Source organism: Pongo abelii, chromosome 3 (genome assembly GCF_028885655.2).
Source record: "Pongo abelii isolate AG06213 chromosome 3, NHGRI_mPonAbe1-v2.0_pri, whole genome shotgun sequence".
NCBI lineage: Eukaryota > Metazoa > Chordata > Mammalia > Primates > Hominidae > Pongo > Pongo abelii.
Genome location: NC_071988.2, coordinates 140,305,670 through 140,327,785, shown reverse-complemented (window position 1 = coordinate 140,327,785; position 22,116 = coordinate 140,305,670). Strand labels below are relative to the sequence as shown.

Here is a 22,116-nt window from a genome sequence, read left to right as displayed (position 1 = left end):
GTTTTTTCCCCATCTTTGTGGTTGTATCCACCTTTGGTCTTTGACGATGGTGACGTACAGATGGGGTTTTGGTGTGGATGTCCTTTCTGTTTGCTAGTTTTCCTTCTAACAGTCAGGATCATCAGCTGTAGGTCTGTTAGAGTTTGCTGGAGGGCCACCCCAGACCTCGTTTGCCTGGGTATCAGCAGCAGAGGCTGCAGAACAGTGAATATTGCTGAACAGCAAATGTTGCTGCCTGATCGCTCCTCTGGAAGTTTTGTCTCGGAGGGCTACCCGGCCGTGTGAGGTGTCAGTCTGCCCCTACTGGGGGGTGCCTCCCAGTTAGGCTACTCGGGGGTCAGGGACCCACTTGAGGAGGCAGTCTGTCTGTTCTCAGATCTCAAACTCCATACTGGGAGAACCACTACTCTCTTCAAAGCTGTCAGACAGGGACATTTAAGTCTGCAGAGGTTTCTGCTGCCTTTTGTTTGGCTATGCCCTGCCTCCAGAGGTGGAGTCTACAGAGGCAGGCAGGCCTCCTTGAGCTGTGGTGGGCTCCATCCAGTTCGAGCTTCCCGGCTGCTTTGTTTACCTAAGCAAGCCTCAGCTATGGTGGTCATCCCTCCCCCAGCCTGGCTGCCACCTTGCAGTTTGATCTCAGACTGCTGTGCTAGCAATGAGCAAGGCTCAGTGGGCATGGGACCCTCTGAGCCAGGCACGGGATACAATCTTCTGGTGTGCCATTTGCTAAGACCACTGGAAAAGCCCAGTATTAGGGTGGGAGTCACCCGATTTTCCCGGTGCCTTCTGTCACAGCTTTACTTGGCTAGGAAAGGGAATTCCCTGCCCCCTTGTGCTTCCCGGGTGAGGCAATGCCTCACCCTGCTTCAGCTCACGCTCGGTGCACTGCACCCACTGTCCTGCACCCTCTGTCTGACAAGCCCCAGTTAGATGAACCCGGTACCTCAGTTGGAAATGCAGAAATCACCCGTCTTATGCATCACTCATGTTGGGAGCTGTAGACTGGAGCTGTTCCTATTCAGCCATCTTGGAACCCACCCACCGAACTTTTCATAGTTGATAGTAAATTTGACTTAAGTCATTAACCCAATTATGTATTTTAAAGTTTTTTATCTATGTTACAATTTTTCTAAATTTTCTACAATAGAATATACTACTTTTATAGTGAAAAATCAGGTTGTGTATTGTATTTTGCTATATGATGCCATATAAAATATATGATCCCAAAAAACTAGAAGGAAATGTGCAAAATATAATAGTGTTTATCTCGGGATGGTGGAACTTCATGTGATTTTTTATTTCTTTTGTTTCCTATGATGATCATGGGGAAAATTTTAAGAATGCATAAATTTCCTGGATAAATAAGGAAAAATGCCTTTTAAGCTTAAGTTTATATTTGCAAATCTTTTGTTTAAATAAACTAGAGTAAATGTTCTGAACTGTTTTATTTCACTTACTGATGTAGGAACACGTGAAAGGAAATCAGATGAACATCACACTTGTGGAATCAATGTAAAGAAACAAAAAGCACTCTAAAATTCTTTTCTGCTTTATTTGGTAGATGTTTATTACTTGATATCTTTCAATGATTATTTCTCTGAAAACTTACAGATTTTACATCTGAAAGTAGATAAATAAACACAGTCAAACATCAAAGCATTGCTTCTTTCAGTGCTTCAGGAATTACTTTGTTTAAAAGTAATTTATCAAATACATGAGAAGTCATAATTTCAGTATGACATTTCAAAAGTTTTACCCAAGTATTTTCGTTAGGTATTTTTCTTGCTGTTGTAAAACACATACTTCTTCAGTTTTGATCCCATCATTTCAATGCCAATATTTTAGCTCTGAAGAAATATTAAATAGAAATATAATCACAATATATAAACTTGCATTCTACTTGGTTTTCCAACCAGAAAGTATTTTCAGAGCAAACTCCAGAAACCAGATAATTCCTCAACTTTCTGATATGGTTTGGCCCTGTGTCCCCACCCAAATCTCACCTCGAATTATAATCCCCATAATACCCACATGTCAAGGGCAGAACCTGGTAGAGGTAATTGAATCATGGGAGAGGTTCCCTCATGTTGCTGTCATAATAATGAGTGAGTCTCACAGATGTGATGGTTTTATAAGTGTCTGCCATTTCCCCTGCTTGGATTTCTCCTTCCTGCTGCCTTGTAAAGAAGGTGCCTTGCTTTCCCTTGGCCTTCCACCATGATTGTAAATTTCCTGAGGCCTCCCCAGCCATGCTGAACTGTGAGTCAATTAAACCTCTTTCCTTTATAAATTATCCAGTCTCAGCTATGTTTTTGTTAGCAGCATGAGAATAGACTAATACAATAGCTTAGTTAACATTTCTAGTTTTTCCTATTTTTATCTTTACTAAACTTGTTCTCACATTTTATAATCAAGATTTTAAATTCATCTAACTTGCTTCTATTTATTTTATTTATTTATTTATTTATTTATTTATTTATTTTGAGATGGAGTCTTGCTCTGTTGCCCAGGCTGGAGTGCAGTGGCGTGATCTCAGCTCACTGCAACCTACACTTCCTGGATTTAAGCAATCCTCCCACTTCAGCCTCCCAAGTAGCTGGGATTACAAGCATGCACCACCATGCCTGGCTAATTTTTGTATTTTTACTAGTGACAGGGTTTCACCATGTTGACCAGACTGGTCTCAAGCTCCTGACCTCAAGTGATCCACCCACCTTGGCCTCACAAAGTCCTGGGATTACCGCGCCCCACCTAACTTGCTTTTATACATATAAAATGAATATTCCATTGTGAAATTTATTTTTTTTTTGCCATTATATCAATGTCATTTTTTTCTGTCCTATATTTTACTTGTTGTTCTGTATATTCTGATGTCTGCCCTAGAAACATCCTTGAAAATACAGTCTTGAACAAAGGCAGTCAGGTGCTTCTTCTCAAAAGATGTAAAGAAATGTGGGCTATGTAGAAAACTCTCTTCTTACAGTAAAGCAAGAGGCAGAGAGGCTGCAGCTATTCCGATAGATTGCTAAACTGTGGAATTAAGGGTGGCATTAATTCTTTTTTTCTCTGCTCTGTTTCCTTCTGTTAGTTCCTTCACTGCTGTTTCTTGCATCTAGCATAATGCCCCAGCACCTAATACAGTGCCTGGCATTGAGGAGCCCTTACTTTTTGAGAGAGTAGAAGGAAGGAAGGAATTCAATTTCCCATTACTGCCGTAACAAATTACGACAAACTTAGTGGTTTAAAACAACTACAATTCTGTAGTTCAGAAGTCTCACATGGGGCTCTCTCTGCTAAAATTGAGGTGTGAACAGGGCAGCATTCCTTTCTGGAGGCCATAGGAGAAAATCTGTTTCTTTGCCTTTTCAACTGCTAGAAGTCACCCGCATCCCTTGACTCATGGCTCCCCTTCTCCAACTCCAAAGCCAGCAACACAGCAACTGTCTGACCCTGCTTTCAGCGTCATATCTCTTTCTGAATCTCATTTTTGGCCTCTCCCTTCCACTTTTAAGGAACCTTGTGGATACATCGAATCTACCTGGATAATCCAGGATAATCTGTCAACTGATCAGCAACCTTAATTCTGTCTGCAATCTTAATTCCCCTTTGCATGTAACATAACATATTAACAGGTTCCAGGGATTCAGATGTGGAGATCTATGAAGGGACCATTATTATGCCTACCCCCTCGCTTTTGAGGGCAGTACCTATTCTGACCAAACAAATCTAGCCAACAAGCAGGTCATACAGTAGCAGGAGAGTAATTTAGGTGAAAGAAATCACTTAGAAGAATGTTATGAGCATGGCGAGCGTGCTGAGCCTTGCTTAGCCGTAAATCCAGTAATTATATTGTGATTTTTAAAAACCACTAAATTAGAGAAGAGACAAGGCTGTGAGCATCAGATCACCATGCCTTTCTTGGACGTGCAGAAAAGGTTCGGCCTTAACGTAGATCGATGGTTGACAATCCAAAGTGCTGAACAGCCCTACAAGATTCCTGATCGATGTCATACTTTTGAAAAAGAGTGGATAGAAAGTGCACATGGAATCAGTAGTATCTGGGCAGAGAAAGAGTGCAAGATAGAATATGATGATTTCGTAGAGAGTATACTTAGGCAGAAAACCATGAGACGTGTGAGGAAGCAGCAGGATAAGCTGATAAAGGAAAGGAAGTGCACCCCTCCACCTCACCATGTGGGCAAGGGGGAGCCTCAGCCCTGAGCAGAGCAGCTGCTGATGTCTGGGGGCTGATTTCATGTTCTCTGTTCTCCACTGGAAAGGTTGTTTACAGAAAACCTCCTTGTCAAAGTGTGTAAAAATAAAGGATTGCTCCATCCTAAAAAAAAAAAACAACACTAAACTGAATGATGCACAAATATATAAATGATTTTCCATTGTGGTAGAATTATGAATTATTTAAATTGTTAATGTTGTTCTGCATTTATTAACTTTTCTGCAATAATTAGGTTTTACTTTATAATTATGTTAATTTTTCAGAATTTCAAAACAATCTGCATAGACTGGGAAAGTTACAAACAGAAAAAAGAAATAAATGAAATGACTCATATGAAATTAACATATATAGCTACTGTTCATAAAAAGAAAAAAATTGATATAAATGATAAAGGCTTAATATATAAATTAGATAATAATTTATAAAATTAGAAAATTTATAAAAGAAGCATAAATTTCACACATAATACCACTACTCCCAACACAGTCCCTTTAAGATGTTTGGTATAGTCTTTCCTATTCCAACATAAATGAGATAATAGACATATTAAAAACACTGTAACTGTGGATCATTCTAAAATATAGTAAAATTATCAAGTCATCCTACTACCACATTTAGCACAGGCTGCTAGTAGTATCCTTATTTCTTGTCTGAAGTTCTAGTACAGGTAAATAGAGGGGACATTAAAATGAAAAAAATTAGACTGGAGTAAATAAGAATTTTTTTTCTGGGCCAGGCACAATGGCTCATACCTAATCCCAGACTTTGAGAGGCCAAGGCGGGAGGATCACTTGAGCCCAGGAGTTTGAGACCAGCCTGGGCAACATGGCAAGCCTCTATTTCTACAAAACAAAAAACAAAAAACAAAACAAAAAAAACACAAAAATCAGCTGGGCATGGTGGTGTGCGCCTGTAATCCCAGCTACTTGGGAGGCTGAGGTGGGAGGATCACTTGAACTTGGGAGGGTGAGGCTGCAGTGAGCCGTGATTGTGCCACTGCACTCCAGCCTGGGTGACAAAGCAAAATCCTGTTTCAAAAAAATAATAAAAATTACTTTTTCTGACAAAGAAACCGTTGAAAGATGGCTTAAAACATGTTCAGAGGACAGGGAAACTCAGCAAACACTGTGCTTTCCAGTGCTTTTGTCTCTGTGTTCGAGGTTGAGTTGTAAAGGGATCAGGAAATAACTAGGGCTTCTTATTCAAGAGTGAAAATGAGACTCTTCCCACAGGCTAGAGTCTCTAAAAGTTACCACTAGCAAGTCCCAAGCCACTCTTAACCAGTCAAGAAATACATCCCACTGGCTGATGAGAGTTGGAATTACTTCTTTTGCTAATTGACCTAGTACTTGGCATGCTATTGTAGGGGAGAAAACAGAATTTCTTTTCTTTTTCTTAGGCTCTTGGTTGAGACACTCTCCTGAAGTCAGATTAACAAAAGAAAAATAAGCAGAAGTTTACTAACACTTGTACCCATTACGTGGGAGAGGCCTCAGGGCAAACATTTATCTTTCAAGGTAGTGTTTTAGGGGCCTGCTGAAATGGTATTTTAACAATGGCCCATAAATCCTATGTAGTGACAAGACAAAGAAATGTTAAAAGAAAAATCTTAGCCAAATTAAATTTAGCAGAGTTTAATTGTTCAAAGAACAATTCGCATATCAGGCAGCCTCCTGAGCCGGGGAGACTCCAGTGCAACCATGTGGTGGAAGAAGATTTACAGACAGAAAAGGAAAGTGACATACAGAAAATGGAAGTGCAATAGGAAACAGCTGGGTTGGTTACAGCTTGGCATTTACTTTATTGAATATGGTTTCAACAGTTGGCCCCCTTTGACCAAAACTCAGTAACTGCACAAGCATAGGCTTTAGTCTGTGTACACCTCCATGTAAGTTATAGTTGGCTACGTACAGAGAAACCTTTAGGCTGAACTTAAAATATGTAAGGAGGCAGCTTCAGGCTAAACATGATGTAATAGAAAAGAGTATGTTCACGTTTCCAAAAGGCAAAAAAATGTGGAAAGGTAAATTTATGGGAAAAGGAAAGTCTGCTCCTAAATCCTCTGGCACCAGTATCTCTGAGTTCTGTTTCTGAGCTGATAAACAAAGGAGCCCATCTTCAGGTGCGAAAGGCAGAGGGGAGGGGCACAGTGTACTCCTGCCTTTCAACCTTAATTTTAGCTCAACAATCCCCAGTATTTTAGAGAGGAATATTTTGGTTTCCTTCATCAGAGATACATGCCCAGAACATGTAAAGTTGGTTTTCTACCTCTGTTTCCCTGTCTAGCAGTCCTTTTCCTCACTAGAACAATTGGAGTTCTATCCAAAACCTCAGCCTGTAACAGATGGGCTGGATCACCAATATTGTGCAAGCCCCAACCCTAGAATACAGACTCACATCTGCCCAGAACAGCTGAAGCCTTGCCAGAGAGGGCATGATTTTCCAGAAGCAGAAAGCCTTTCTTTGGTATGGCTATACATTTTTTTTTTTTGCATGATAAAAGCCATAATTACATGACACAACATTAGAAAATGTAGAAAATAAGGACAAATTTCACACATAATACCACTACACCCAACACAATTCCTTTAAGAATCTGGCATAATTATTCCTACAAAGTTTTTAACGTACAGTCATTTTTATAAACATGTAGAGCAAAGTTCCTAGTTTCAGAATAAACTAGGCTCACACTAGAACTCAGACACGTCTGGGCATATCTCAAGGTCTTGCTGAGGCCTGCCAGGAGAGAGAATTGTGAGGTGGAGTGGGGCTCCCAGTTGGGATTCATGCCAGCCACACAGACCCACATGTAAGTTCTGGGGAGAGAGGACAGTGAATGGATATGAAAAACTCTTCCCAGTAACCAACCAGCAAATGAAAACCTAATTTCATTAATGTTTGAAATCCAGATATCAGAGTTTATCAGTAAAGTGATGGAAGAGTGATTTCTACAACTTCAGCAGGAATACAGTCGGACTTCTCCTTTCAGGGCTTAGGGATAGCTTCCTCAGGGCACTAAACCAGAGGATGAGGAGAGGGCAAGATATAATCAGTGAGATGTCTGAGGCCATGAGAACAAATGAGAAGGCCTCTGGAAATGTGAGGAAATGTCGGAGGCTTTTAAACAGGTTGAGGACAGAGGAATGTTATTGTGAACCTATCATTCCACCTCTAGCCTGGAATGGCTTTATGGAATTCAGGTTCCTTTTGGAGCCTCAAGGAGCAACGTTATATCCTGGTGCATTGTCTGTGTACTCCAAAGATTGCTTCCTTCCCTAGAATTACAGCTAACTGACATGTTAAAGACAATGGTGGGGACATGGTTAGACTACATTGCAAGCTCCTGGAAGAATGGGACTATGCTTACCTCATTCTCTATTCCCAACACTTAGCACAGTGCTAGCACGTAAGAGATACTCAGTAAACACATACTAAATAAGTGCCAGATAAATGCAAAATGAAGCCTAGTACACCTGGTTACAGACGGAACCTTTGGGGGTCACTGCTGATTTGGGGAAATCAGTGAACTCTGTGACAAGACTAAAACTGAAGACATCCTGCAGACTGCTCTAAGGTCTTCAGAGGGCAGAAACTGATCAAAAGCCTGAAAACCATTCAAGGCCTTATTGCAGACAATCTGTACAACTGTGATGGAAGGCTATGGGCAGGGGGTGGTAGTTTTAGAATGGTAAAGAGTGATGAGCTCTGAGAACATTAAAAGAAGGAGGCTTTTTGGGACAAGAGTTAGGAACCTAAGAACCAGAAACAGGTCAGAAATTGGGCATGCACACCTGAGGTCGTATGAGCCAGAGAAGTAAATTCAAATGCAACATTTTAGTGGCTTAACATAATAAAAACACTTGCTATTAGGGAGTGCAAATGCATATCAACTGTCTCAAGGGTAATTTGGTGACATAGTTATAACCAACTATGTGCCAGACTTTAAATGTATTAACTCATTTGGTTTTCTCAATAATCCTAGTTAAGTATTCATATTAACTCTATCATATAGATGGGGAACTCAGATGAATTAACTAATCCAAGGATGTACAGCTAGTGAAGCTCTAAGTACAAGCAGCTTAGCTTTGGAGGTCAAGATTTGAACCAGGCTCTGATCTCTTTCGGTGTACTAAGAGGTGAGGGCTTTCTGAATGATACTTCTGTTGCAGGAATTTCTTCTGAGGATAAATAATCAAACATGTTACTAAAAATATTTTGATTGTAACTTGGATTATAATGGTGAAAAAGTGTAAGCATCCAAAGTGAGGCAGCAAGTCCTAGGTGTAAAGACACCAAAGGTTTTAGAGTCAGTTCTGGATCAGATCCTGTCTCTGTCACCTACCATGGAACCTTAGACAAGTCACTGACCCACTCTAAGCCTCTTCCATAAAATCAGAATAGTAATATGCCTACCTCACAGGCATTTAAAATAGGAAAATACTGTTTTCTGGAAGCCTCAACTAAAGATGTGACTGCATGAAGACAATAGCTCTTTGAAAATCTGCAAATTTGGTAACTTAATTATACAAATAAAGCAATGTTTTGCCACTGATACAATCAGCTTAATCTTTAGTGCATTACAGTTAGGGAAACCCCGAGGGAAATTGTAAAAAGTGAAAATTCTAAAATAATCCACAGCAGCTCCGATGAGACAGTGAGTCTCCAGCCTGCCTTTTTCAAACCTCTGTCTGTGTTTTCCATAGATCAACATTCAATGGTGGTGGAGGAGGTTCTCCTGCTTGCATTTGCTGGGACCAGGCCGTTTATTGTTCCACTTTAGTTCAAAGATGCAAGGTCACTAAGCACGCTTCTTTTTTGTATCAGTTTTAGAAATTATTGTATCTTGTTCTACATCACTTTAACATTCATGTAATTGTTGAAATTTTACCACCCAAGGCATAAAAGGAAATATCAAATAACTTCGAAGCAGGAATTTTTTAGATGCATGAGTGGCTTTGAATCCTAGCTCTCTTAACACTGGTCCACAAAGGGAAACATTTAGTCCTTTATGTACTTGTGGAACAGAATGAAGGAGGGCGCCTTAAAACTTTTATCTTTACTGTAACAATTTCTTACTATTGTATTGCTTTTCTTTTTAATTTAAAAGGATAATAAGAGAAATAGTTACAGGGAAACTACGTTTCAGTTTCAATATTTTGAACAAAACAATCTATTCAGTCTTTGACATTTTTTAGAAAACTCACCCACAGGGAAAAAAAAGTTTGCTGCTGCTTTTTTTTTTTTTTAAATAGAGACAGGGTCTTACTCTGTTGTCTAAAGTGGAGTGCAGTGGTACAGTCACACAGTCACAGGTCTCATTATGATTTCAAACTCCTGAGCTAAGGCGATTCTCCTGCCTTGACCTCCCAGAACACTGGGATTACCAGAGTGAGCTGCCTGGCCTGCTGCTTTTTAAGGCTCATTTTAAAAAACTTTAAAAACAAGGACATTCATGAGAATTATCTGATGATTCCTGCAATATAGTGAGATTCATTTAAGGTCAGAGCACCAGTAAAAAAAAATTTGCTGCCTGGAGGAAACACAGACCCTAGATTAGATGGTCCTGATGATCTATTACACTGGCAATAAATAGCATGTCAGAATAGGCGCTATGTTCTGGAATATACTACTTGTTTTTTGAATTTTTAAAACAATATTTTAAGCAAGGATTCTGCTTCCATAAAATCTTTGGATTCTGCTAATCCAAAAAAAGGATTTAAACCCCTTTTTTGATCCCAATCCAGATTTTACTCATGGCCAGAGCCACCTGGTTTCTGGCTGAGGATAGCTGGTGGAAGATGAGAGGGGCACACGTTGCACAAAGGAGTGTGCTGACTATGCTCGAACACACAGAAGACAGAGAGAGAAAAGTGCTCGGTATGCAATATGTAGAATGATTTTGCACATCTAATTTTTGTTATTCAGGAGTACTACTTAGAAGAAAAATACTACTGTTAATCAGCATCCAGTCAGAAAAATAGAGCCCTCACAAGGTAGTTCAATAGAGGTAATTTAGTACAGAGATCTGTTACAAAAGTCCTGAAATCTGGGGCCAGCATGATTTTCTGTCAACAGAATCTTTACCCCCACGCTGTTTCTTTCATTTAAAAAAGAATGAGGTAAATGAAAATTTTCTTTTCAGTTGCTTTCTTCTTAGAAATATTCTTCTTCATATAGATTCATTAAAATATAGTTTATATATTTATATATAGTTTATATATAGTTTTAGTATAGTTACTGTAAATCCTTTTCTTATTTACTTTTCCTATGCAACTCATACTCAGAAAAGTATGAGTTGCATTTATTACTATTACTAAGAAAAGTATGTTTAAAATTATAAAATCAATAATGTTCATTTTAGAAATCTAAAAAATATAGAGAAAAAGCTTTAAACTACCAGTTATTTTATCACCTAGAAATAACACTTGAAGTTTTTTGGTTTAAAAGCTTCTAGAAAAATCTGTATGGAATCAGACATTCTTGTCACCAGCTTTTTCTCCTTTTCTTTTGCAGTAAACATATTTTGTTTTCTTCCTTCTTCATTACATATTCTTCAGAACCATTCTCTTTAGTGGCTTTTTCAATATATTCTAAGTCTAAATTTCTTTCTTATTTTCCTACTAGCGGATGTTAAGTTTCTTTTCAACTCTTCATTATTTCAAATTGTGCTTCAATATTGCATTGTAATATTGCATTGAAGCAGGATTTGAGTAACACCTAGGCTGGAGTGCTATGGCACAGCCACAGCTCACTGTAGCCTCGACCTCCCAGGCTCAAGCAACCTCACAGCTGACTGTAGCCTCAACCTCCCACCTCAGCCTCCTGAGTAGCTGGAACTACAGGAGCACACCACCATACCTAGCTAAACTTTTGTATTTTTTGTAGAGATGGGGTTTTGCCATGTTGGCAAGATTGCTCTTGAACTCCTAGGCTCAAAGGATTCACCAAGCTCAGCCTCCCAAAGTGCTGGTGTGTCCAGAATTTATTCCTTCTTGTGGGTTCTTGGTCTCAGTGACTTCAAGAACGAAGGCACGGACCCTCACAGTGAGTGTTACAGCTCTTAAAGATGGTGTGTCCAGAGTTTGTTCCTTCAGATGTGTCCAGAGTTTCTTTCTTCTGGTGGGTTCGTGGTGTCACTGACTTGAGGAGTGAAGCTGCAGACCTTTGCGGTGAGTGTTACAGCACATAAAGGTAGTGCGGACCCAAAGAGTGAGCAGCAGCAAGATTTATCATGAAGAGCAAAAGGACAAAGCTTCCACAACGTGGAAGAGGACACGGGCAGGTTGTGGCTGCTGGCTGGGGTGGCCAGCTTTTATTCCCTTATTTGGCTCCACCCACGTCCTGCTGATTGGTCCATTTTACAGAGTGCTGATTGGTCCATTTTACAGAGTGCTGATTGGTGCATTTACAATCCTTTAGCTAGGCACAGAGTGCTGATTGGTGCATTTTTACAGAGTGCTGATTGGTGCGTTTACAATCCTTTAGCTAGACACAGAGCACTGATTGGTGTGTTTACAATCCTTTAGCTAGACAGAAAAGTTCTCCAAGTCCCCATTCTACCCAGGCAGTCCAGCTGGCTTCACCTATCACTGGGACTACAGGGTGTGAGCCACCATGCCCAGCCTGTAATATTCTTATAAATAAACTTTATTTTTCTTTTTTGATTATTTCTAAGCCAAAAAACAAAAAAAACAAAAAAAACTTACTCTCTTTTTGCCTCTATTCTTAATTAGATTTGTGAAAAGAGAAAAAAATCAGCTTCAATCATGATTTAATATGAATAGTGTTAAATAACATGATTTCTCAAAAATAGAGGAATAAGCAATATAAAAAGCAATTAGACATAACGAATGATCCCAGCAACCTCTAAAGACCTTAAAAATCCCTAAGTCCCCTCAACAGTCTCTTTCTTTTTTTCTCTCTCTCTGTTTTCCACTAAATGAACTCAATCTTTTTCAGTGTTATCCCCTAGGAAAAAAATCTGATTCTTTTGTATAGATACTCCACTTGTTTAAAGACTATAATCAGAAACAATATTATTTTCTATTATTTCTTCAATTGCTATTAACAGCATTTCAGGTAAATAATAAACTTGGATATACATCCTTATACTTAATATTGTTTCTATGGGAAAATGTTCATAGATCCAAATACATATTTACAAATGAACTTTTAAAAACACAATTTGCTTATAAATAAAGGATTTTCAGTATCTCAAAAATTAAACCATATTCACTTAGCCTCATATTTCATAGTTCTTATATTGCCAAATAACACTGTGCTTAGATATATAATTAATCATCAGGTCAAGTATTAATATTTTCTTTTTGTTTTAGCTTTTTTTTTTTGGAGACAGACTCTAACTCTGTCACCCAGGCTGGAGTGCAGCAGTGCAAACATGGCTCAGTGCAGCCTCAACCTCCTGGGATCAAGCAATCATCCCACCTTACCGTCCTAAATAGCTGGGAGCACAGGTATGTACTACCATGCCCAGCTAATTTTTTTACTTTTTATTTTTTGTAGAGACGGGATCTTGCTATGTTGCCCAGGCTGGTCTCGAACTCCTGGGTTCAAGCAGTCCTCTAGACTTGGCCTCCCATAGTGCTGGCATTACAGGCATTGAGCCAATGTACCCAGCCCTTTTTTTGCTTTTTTTGAGATAGTGAGATAGGGTCTCACTCTGTTATCCAGGCTGGAGTACAGTGCAGTCATACAGTGCAGGCTGGAGTACAGTGCAGTACAGTACAGTACAGTACAGTGCAGTGCAGGCTGGAGTACAGTGGAGTGTAGTCATAGCTCACTACAGCCTGGAATTCCTGGGCTCAAGTGATCCTCCTGCCTCAGCCTCCCAAGTAGCTGGGATTACAGACATATACCACCACACCTGGCTGAATACTGTCTTTTCTAAAAGATTTGTGTGTGTGCATGTATTATATATTATATATGGTAGAATCTTTGTAGGACCTGGGCATTGGAATTATTAGCAAGACCCTTAAATTACGTTGATCTCCAAAATGAGATTATAAACCATAAGAGTGAAGATCCTGGACAATCTATATAAAATAGCAGTCACCTCTGTTGCTTGCTGTCCCTTTGCCTGGCGTTATTTTTCTTCATAACATTTATCACCACCTGGCTTATATGTATATGTCTTCATATTTATTGTATGCATATTTCACTAGACTATAAGTACCATGAGAGCAGGACATTTCTTTCATTCTCTGCTTTATTCACTCCCTGGTACGTAGAAGGTGCTCAATAAATGTGTCTTATTTGGCCAGATGCAGTGGCTAACGCCTGTAATCCCAGCATTTTGGGAGGCCGAGGCAGGCAGATCAACTGAGGTCAGGAGTTTGAGACCAGCCTGGCCAACATGGTGAAACCCCATCTCTAGTAAAAATACAAAAATTAGCCAGTGTGGTGCCGCATGCCTGTAGTCCCAGCTACTTGGGAGGCTGAGGCAGGAGAATTGCTTGAACCCAGGAGGCAGGGGTTGCAGTGAGCTGAGATCACGACACTGCACTCCAGCCTGGGTGACAGAGTGAGACTCTGTCTCAAAAAAAAAAAAAAAAAAAATTAAGGAAATTAAAAATGTGTCTTATTTGAATGAGTGAATATTACTTGAATAAACAGTGAAGATTCTTTGTTTTCAGATTTAATAGAACAGAAATAATGTATAATAAAATATTGAAAAATTTGTAAATAAGCCAAGTTTTGAAAACTTTCAAGTGTCATGTTTTTATTATCCTTTTAAAATTTTAATGTGTCAATTCCTTGGCTAAATCTGCGCAGGAAAGAAATATGAATCTCAGGGGAAAAATGTCTTTTTTTTCCCAAGTAAATTAAAGAGTTTTGCCTTAAAAATGTGCGATAAACTAACTCTCTAAACCAAGTAGCATTGCTAATGATTTCAAAATGTGGTTGCCCTGACCTTCATGGAAAGTCACAAACCTGTTTTTCATTTAACACAGACTTCATTTGCTAATTTTTAATAAGTAAATTAAACCTCCCACATCATAAAAATTACCCTTGGATAGTGAATAATATGTAATCTAAATTTTTGAAAAGTAAGAATTCTCAGCAATTCAAAGATAAACTGTTCAGTTTCTTTTTTAGAGGGGCAAGTCTACAAATAAATAATGAGGGCCGGGTGCGGTGGCTCGTGCCTGTAATCCCAGCACTTTGGGATTACAGGCATGAGCCACCGCACCCGGCCAGGAATGGGATGGATTCTAAACAAATGTTTATTAAAACCCACAACTGTGTTCATTTTTGGTACTGGACCTCCAAAGCAGAGTAATTGAATATACAATCACAGAATTTTTCTTTTCATTTATAAAAGGAACTACAAGTTAGATTGTAAACAATAGGCAAAGAATCGTTAACATTAGTCGTCCTTACAACCAAAGCGTTGCTTTCTGATTCACTAGGAGGTGAACCAGTTAATATACCAATGCCCTGCACATTTTTATTATATCTCTTTTCTCCACGTGTCTTTTTCACTCTAGCCTTCCCTTTTCAGACTCTTTCCCTCCTCTCACAACACAGTCAAACTACATACTATACACATACCAAGCTGTGTCTTTGGTATAAAGCTATTGTATACCTAAAGTTTAATGTTAGCATGTTGCCTTTACTAAAGGACCTAGGCATAATTATCTCATTGGCACAATTACAGCAATAGCCACACATTATCACAGAAGGTCATATGGAAAAAAGTTATTCCTTTTTCTTTTTCTAAAATACCTACCTTGTAAAGAAAGCAATTACTTTACTTTTGTCATCTCCTGCAAGTATAAAGAATATTTTTTTTTTATTTAGTTTGGCCTCTGGAATCACATAGACAGGTATTTATATCAAAGTCTAGAAAAACTGTCAAGAATGTTGACTCAATAATCCCAACGCTAGCAAATCTATCATTAGAAAATATTCCAAAATATGGGAAAGTATGAATGTGATTATTGTTACAGGTAACACAGTTAATTCTGGCAAAATTCAGCAAATTGTATTTGTAGAAAAGATAACAGAGAAGTCACAAAATTAATGAAACATTTCTAAAACAGGTTCAAGATTGAACAGGAGTTGAAATATAGCTCTAGTGTAGATTGTCCAGGCTACAGAAATCCCTAAAATCTCTTGTCAATATGCTGCTACTGGAATTAGCTCCAACTGCTTTTTCTGTCTTGGTTTCACTGAGCTTAAGATTAAAAACCCAAAAGACTGATTGACTTTGTGTTTTAAAGCGATGAACACTCCAAAATACAGTGGATCAAGAATAAATATAAATTTATTTATCTCTCATGTAACACTCCAGATTATAGTTCAAGGCAGATAATCTGTCCCACAATGTCATTCAAAGACCACGTGGTCCCTTTTGTTTCATTGTACTGTCATCCCTTATGGACTGTCGACTAGCCAGATAACCATAGACGGCTCACATGAACCGGGGATACAGAGCTTAGTGGATAAGCAGCTTAATTCTTTTAAAAGATGCTGCCACCTAGAAGTTGAATATAATATTTCTGTTCATTTCCCGTTTCCTGAATGCTAGACACACATACACAGATCTGGAAGTAAAGTTAGAAATGTGGTCTCCAAACTAAAACTTGAAAATATTCTACTGCTAAAAAATGGAAGAAGAGAGTGAATGCTGGGGACCAGAGCAAAGACTAGGATGAGGCAAGTGTATTGCCTAAGGTGCAAAATTTAAGGAGACACTTGCAGAGATAAAGTTTGTTTCTGTGTCCCCACCCAAATCTCATCTTGAATTGTAATCCCCACGTGACAAGGGAGGGACCTGGTGGGAGATGATTGGATTATGGGGGCAGTTTACCCCATGCTGTGCTTGTGATAGTGAATGAGTTCTGATGAGATCTGGTGGTTTTAAAAAGTTTTTGGCAGATTCCCCCCTGCTCTCTTCTCTCCTGCCGCTGTGTAAGACATGCCTTGCTTTCCCTACACCTTCTGCCATGATTGTAAGTTTCCTGAGGCCTCCCCAGCCATGCAGAACTGTGAGTCATTTAAACCTCTTTCCTTTATAAATTACCCAGTCTTGGGTATTTCTTTATAGCAGTGTGAAAATAGACTAATACTGGCAGGGTGTGATGGCTCACGCCTGTAATCCCAGCACTTTGGGAGGCTGAGGTGGGCAGATCATTTGAGGTCAGGAGTTCAAAACCAGCCTGGGCAACATGGTGAAACCCCATCTCTACTAAAAATACAAAAATTAACCACTCATGCTGTCGCACACCTGTAATCCCAGCTACTCGGGAGGCTGAGGCAGGAAAATGGCTTGAACTCGGGAGGTGGAGGTTGCAGTGGGCCGAGATGGTGCCACTGCACTCCAGCCTGGGTGACAGAGTGAGACTCTGTCTCAGAAAAAAAAAAATAAAAAAACGATTAATACACTCAATGTTATATAAATACATGTGCTCCTTAAATTTTGCACCCTAAGAACTTCACTTGCCTTAACCTAGTTCTGGTCCTGCTCTGCCACCCCTAGCTTAGATTACACAGGAGCACAAAATAGCTTAATTTACCAAGAGTGCATACACTGGGGAAGAAATAGTTCACCAAAAAGAAATTGGAATACAATTGGTGAAAATATGCTGAATATATGGTGTGTGGCCTGAAAAAAAAAAATCCATTACAAACATGAGGATGGATGTGATATATTGCCAGATCCCCACAACTTTTTATACCCCTGTATCCACATCCTTTGTCATGTAAATTTTCAGCTCCCTCCCTTTGGATCAGGGTTGTATGTTTGATGAGCTTTGACCAACAGAATGCAAGTGGAATAGAACAATATTGGGAAAATCTTATTTGTTTTAAAACTTCATTCAAAACTACTCCCATGAAAAGGCAAACTGAGTATTACGTTAGCTGTGGGTTTTTCATATATAGTTTTTACATGGAGGTAGTTTTTTTTCTATTTCTGGTTTGTTGTACATTTTTATCATGAAAGGGTATTAAATTTTGTAAGATGCTTTTTTCTGCATCAATTAAGATGATCATGTGGGTTTTCTCCTTCATTCTGTTAATGTGAATTAATGTTAAATAATTAATGTTAATTAATTATGTTAATTAATTCTCATATGTTGAACCATCCTTGCATTCTAGGAATAAATTCTACTTGGTCATGGTGTATAATCCTTTTAATATGCTGTTGAATTCTGTTTGCTAGTATTTTGTTGATAATTTTTGCATCAGTGTTCATAAGGGATATTGGTCTGTACTTTTCTTGTAGTTTTTGTCTGGCTTTGGTATTAGAGGGTTGTTGGCCTCATAGAATGAGTTAGAAGATGTTTCTTTAGTTTTTTTGGAAGAGCTGAAGAAGGATTGTTGTTGGTTCTTCTTTAAATGTTTAATAGAATTTGCCAGTGGAGGTGGCAAACTTCAGGTTCAGGGCTTTTTTTGTTGTTGTTTGAGGTTTTTGATTACTAATTCAATCTTCTTACTAGTGATGAGTCTATTCAGATTTTCTATTTCTTTGTGTTTCAGTCTTCATGTTTCATTCTTTTATAATCTCTTTATTTCTGTAAAATTGGTATGCCTCCATTTTCATTTCTGATTTTAGTAATTTGAGTCTTCTCTGTTTTTTTCTTTGTCACTCTAATCGTTTGTCATTTTGTTAATCTTTCTGAAGAAACAACTTTGGGTTTTATTTATTTTCTCTATTGTCTTTCTATATTCTTATTTTATTTATTTATTTATGTTTATTTGTTTGTTTATTTGAGACTGAGTCTTGCTCTGTCACCCAGGCTGGAGTACAGTGGCATGATCATGGTTCACTGCAGCCTCGACCTTTTGGGCTCAACCAATTCTCCCACCTTAGCCTCTCAAGAAGCTGGGATCACAAGTATGTGCCACCACACCCAACACCCAGCTAATTTTTATTTACTTATTTCTTTATAGAGACAGGGGTCTATGTTGCCCAGGCTGGTCTCAAACTCCTGGGTTCAAGCAATCCTCCCACCTCAGCCTCCTAAAGTGTTGGGATTAAGCATGACCCATCATTCCTGGCCTATTCTATTTTATTTATCTCTGTTTTAATCAGTATTATTTCTTTTTGTTTTTACTGTTTCTTGAGTGGGCCAACTTTATTCCCTACCTTTACACTAGCTTTCACCTTTGCTTGGGGTGTTCTTTAACAGCTATTTTCTAGTTGTCTTCTTTCTTTCTTTCTTTCTTTCTTTCTTTCTTTCTTTCTTTCTCTTTCTTTCTTCCTTTCTTTCTCTCTCTCTCTTTCCTTCCTTCCTTCCTTCTTTCTCTTTCTTTCTTTCCCTTTCTTTCTTTCTTTCTTTTCTTTCTTTCCTTCTTTTTTTCTCTTTCTCTCTTTCTTTGACAGTGTCTCACTTTGTCACCCAGGCTGGAGTGCAGTAGCATGATCATAGCTCACTTTAACTTTAAACTCCTGGGCACAAGTGGTCCTCCTACCTCAGCCTCCCGAGTAGCTAGGACTACAGGTTTGCACCACCATGCCCGGCTTATTTATTTATTTATTGAGACAGAGTTTCGCTCTTTTTACCCAGGCTGGAGTGCAATGGCGTGATCTTGGCTCACTGCAACCTCCGCCTCCCAGGTTCAAGTGATTCTCCTGCCTCAGCCTCCCAAGTAGCTGGGATTACAGGCATGTACCACCACACCTGGCTAATTTAGTATTTTTAGTAGACATGGGGTTTCTCCATGTTGATCAGGCTGGTCTCGAACTCCCAACCTCAGGTGATCCACCTGCCTTGGCCTCCCAAATTGCTGGGATTACAGGCGTGAGTGACCATGCCCAGCCCAATTATTTATTTATTTATTTATTTATTTATTTATTTATTTTATAGAGACAGGGGTCTCACTATGTTACCCAGCTGGTTTTGAACTCCTGGCCTCAAGTGATCCTCTCACCTCAGCCTCTTAAAGTGCTGGGATTACAGTCATTCTTTTCTTTAGTATTCAATTCCTCAAGAAACCTTTATTTTCCACACTAGAGTAGCCTGCAGTTATTCTCCATCATCCTTTTATTCCTCAGAGCCTTTATTACTTTGTGATTCCATTAGCCCATTTTGCATCACTATAAAGGAATACCTTAGACTGGGTAATTTATAAAAAGAAGTTTATTTGGCTCACTGTTCTGCGGGCTGTACAAGCATGACACCAGCATGTGCTCAGCTTCTGGCAAAGCTTCAGGAAGCTTGCGATCATGGCAGAAGGCAAACGGGCAGCCAGTATATCACATGGCAAGAGAGGGAGCAAGAGAGAGAGGAGGAGATGCCAGACTCTTTTAAACAACCAGCTCTCGTGTGAACTAATAGAATGTGACATCACTAATTACCATGGGGAGGGCACCAAGCCATTCATAAGAGATCCACCCTCATGACCCAAACACCTTCCAGTAGGCTCCAAGCTGCAACATCGGGGAACACATTTCAACACGACATTTGGAGGGGACAAGCATCGAAACAATATCAGTGATATTTTCTCATTTCATTTTGTTTGCTCCCTATGACTACTACATGCATGTACACACACACAAACGTGTGCATGCACACATATTAGAATGTAAGCTCTGTAATAACAGGAACCTTCTCTGTCTGGTTCAACCACTGCATCCCAACTGCCTAGAACGGTCCCTGGTTCAAAAATAAAAGATGCTCAATAAATATTTGTTGATTCTGCTAAGATGTTGCAAAGGCTATTATTGTGAAAAAGAAATGATTGGCTGAAAAATGTATTACACCTTGCTCCAAGGAGATTACTGAGAAAGAAGTAGTTTTAAATTTTAAGACGAGCCTAGACACGGTATCTTATGCCTTTAATTCAAGCACTTTGGGAGCCTGAGGTGGGAGGATCACCTGAGGCCAGGAATTGAAGACCAGTCTGGGCAACATAGTGAAACCTCATCTCTACAATTTTCTTTTTTTAATTTAGCTGGGTGTGGTGGTGTGCACCTGTAGTCCTAGCTACTTGGAAGGCTGAGACAAGATGATCAATTGAGCCCAGGAGTTGAAGGTTACAATGAGCAGATTGTGTCAGCGTACTCCATCCTGGGTGACAAAGCAAGACTCTGTCTCTAAAAAGGAAAGAAAGAGAGAGAGAGACAGAAAGAAAGAGACAGAGAGAGAAAGAGAGAGAGAAAGGAAGGAAGGAAGGAGAAAGAAAAGAGAAAAGAAAAAGAAAAAGGAAGGAAGGAAGAAAGGAACGAAGGAAGGAAGGAAAGGGAAGGGAAGGAAGAAAGGAAGGGAGAGAAAGAAAGAGAAAAGAAATTTTAAGATGTTAGTAATCAAAATAATTACTAATATGCTTTAGTAATATAATAATTACTGTGTTATAGGGCATCTTTAGAATCAGCGTCTACTTATTTATAGATTCTTCCATTCATTTTTGAGGCTAATGGATTTTGGACTACACATATACACTACTCATATAAGGAGTTCAGTATGCGGCACTAAAATGAGCATCAAACTGAGAGTTTGATATGTTAGTTTGTAGCCCCATCTTTGCTGCAGTATAATTGTATGATTTTGATTAGAATTATTTAACTTGGGCCAGGTGCAGTGGCTCATGCCTGTAATCCCAGCACTTTGGGAGGCTGAGGCGGGTGGATCACTTGAGTCAGGAGTTCGAGACCAGCCTGGCCATCATGGCGAAACCCCATCTGTACTAAAAATACAAAAAATTAGCTGAGTGTGGTGGCATGCACTTGTAATCCCAGCTACTTGGGAGGCTGAGGCAGGAGAATCGCTTGAACCCAGGAGGCAGTGGTTGCAGTGAGCTAAGATCGTGCCACTACACTCCAGCCTGGGTGACAGAGTGTGACTCTGTCTCAAAAAAAAAAAAAAATTATTTAACTTATCTGCACCTTGGTTTCCTCATTTGTAAAATGAAGATATTAAATTAGATTCATCGACAAGTACCTTCTAGCAATCTAATCTATAATTTCATAATTTACAGCTCAATTTTATGGGTTTGAGATAAATTTTTTAATTGTTAGATATTCATAATACATTTCTATATTTTTAAATGCCAAGTTCTTTGATGAATCATTAATAATCCACTTATAATATTGTATCTACCAATTGGAACAGAGTCTGTTTCACACATTTCCACTTTATAATGGCATTTCCAGAACTGAACTTCATTAAGTTTTTCCTACCCTAGGCAAGATGAGTAGTTGACTCTCATTAAATGTTTGTTGTATTTTTATCTTGAGTCTACCAACAGGAGAGCAAAGATAATATAGCATGATCAATTTTTAAGAAAAATAAATAAATAAAACTGGACCTAGGCCAGGCATGGTGGCTCACACCTGTAATCCCAGCACTTTGGGAGGCCAAGGTGGGAGGATCTCTTGACTCTAGGAGTTTGAGACCAGCCTGGGCAATGAGACGCCTGTCTCTATTTTTAAAAAAAATAATTAATTAATTATTTTTAAAAAATAAAAAAACTAGACCTAGTGAAATAAAAGGAAATGAGTTAAAAGGATAAATCATTAACTTGGTAATTTAGAACTGCTGTTTTTTTTTTTTTTAATTTGTATTTATTTTTTCACAGAATCTCACTTTGTAGCCCAGGCTGGAGTGCTGTGGCACAATCTAGGTTCACTGCAACCTCTGCCTCACAGGTTCAAGCCATTTTCCTGCCTCAGCCTCCAGAGTAGGTGGGATTACAGGCACTTATCACCCAACCTGGCTAATTTTTGTATTTTTAGTAGAGACGGGTTTTCTCCATGTTTGCCAGGCTGGTCTCAAACTCCTGATCCCATGCTGGTCTCAAACTCCCACCTCGGCTTCCCAAAGTGCTGGGATTATAAGTGTGAGCCACTGCACCTGGCCAAAACTGCTGTTTTTATTTAGCAGCCAACCAAGTGTCTAAAATCTAAAAATCAACCT

General features: G+C 39.1%; 2 protein-coding genes across 6 annotated transcripts in view; both read left to right on the top strand.

The window, feature by feature from the left end:
• The window catches only part of LOC112133113 (uncharacterized), a 63,509-nt gene that overhangs the window by 27,228 nt on the left and 14,165 nt on the right, over nucleotides 1-22,116 (top strand). For 2 of the 5 annotated variants that reach the window (XR_010139773.1, XM_054554402.2), the window contains exon 6: nucleotides 9,979-14,309. The exons of the other annotated variants lie outside the window; for them this stretch is intronic. Coding sequence is in view for 1 of the 2 variants with exons in the window: in XM_054554402.2 (XP_054410377.1) it covers nucleotides 9,979-10,036 (58 nt within the window). In the remaining variant the exon portion in view is untranslated. Of the gene's footprint in view, nucleotides 1-9,978; nucleotides 14,310-22,116 lie in introns of those variants that run through there. 5 annotated transcript variants of the gene reach the window in all.
• LOC100443000 (NADH dehydrogenase [ubiquinone] iron-sulfur protein 5-like) lies at nucleotides 3,798-4,298 on the top strand. The gene has a single exon (XM_009240276.3). The coding sequence runs from the start codon at nucleotides 3,910-3,912 to the stop codon at nucleotides 4,219-4,221; it is 312 nt and encodes a 103-aa protein (XP_009238551.1). The 5' UTR covers nucleotides 3,798-3,909; the 3' UTR covers nucleotides 4,222-4,298.

Bases quoted from the DNA above. Each gene is read 5' to 3' on its own strand.
- LOC100443000 (XM_009240276.3), top strand. From the start codon at position 3,910: ATGCCTTTCTTGGACGTGCAGAAAAGGTTCGGCCTTAACGTAGATCGA.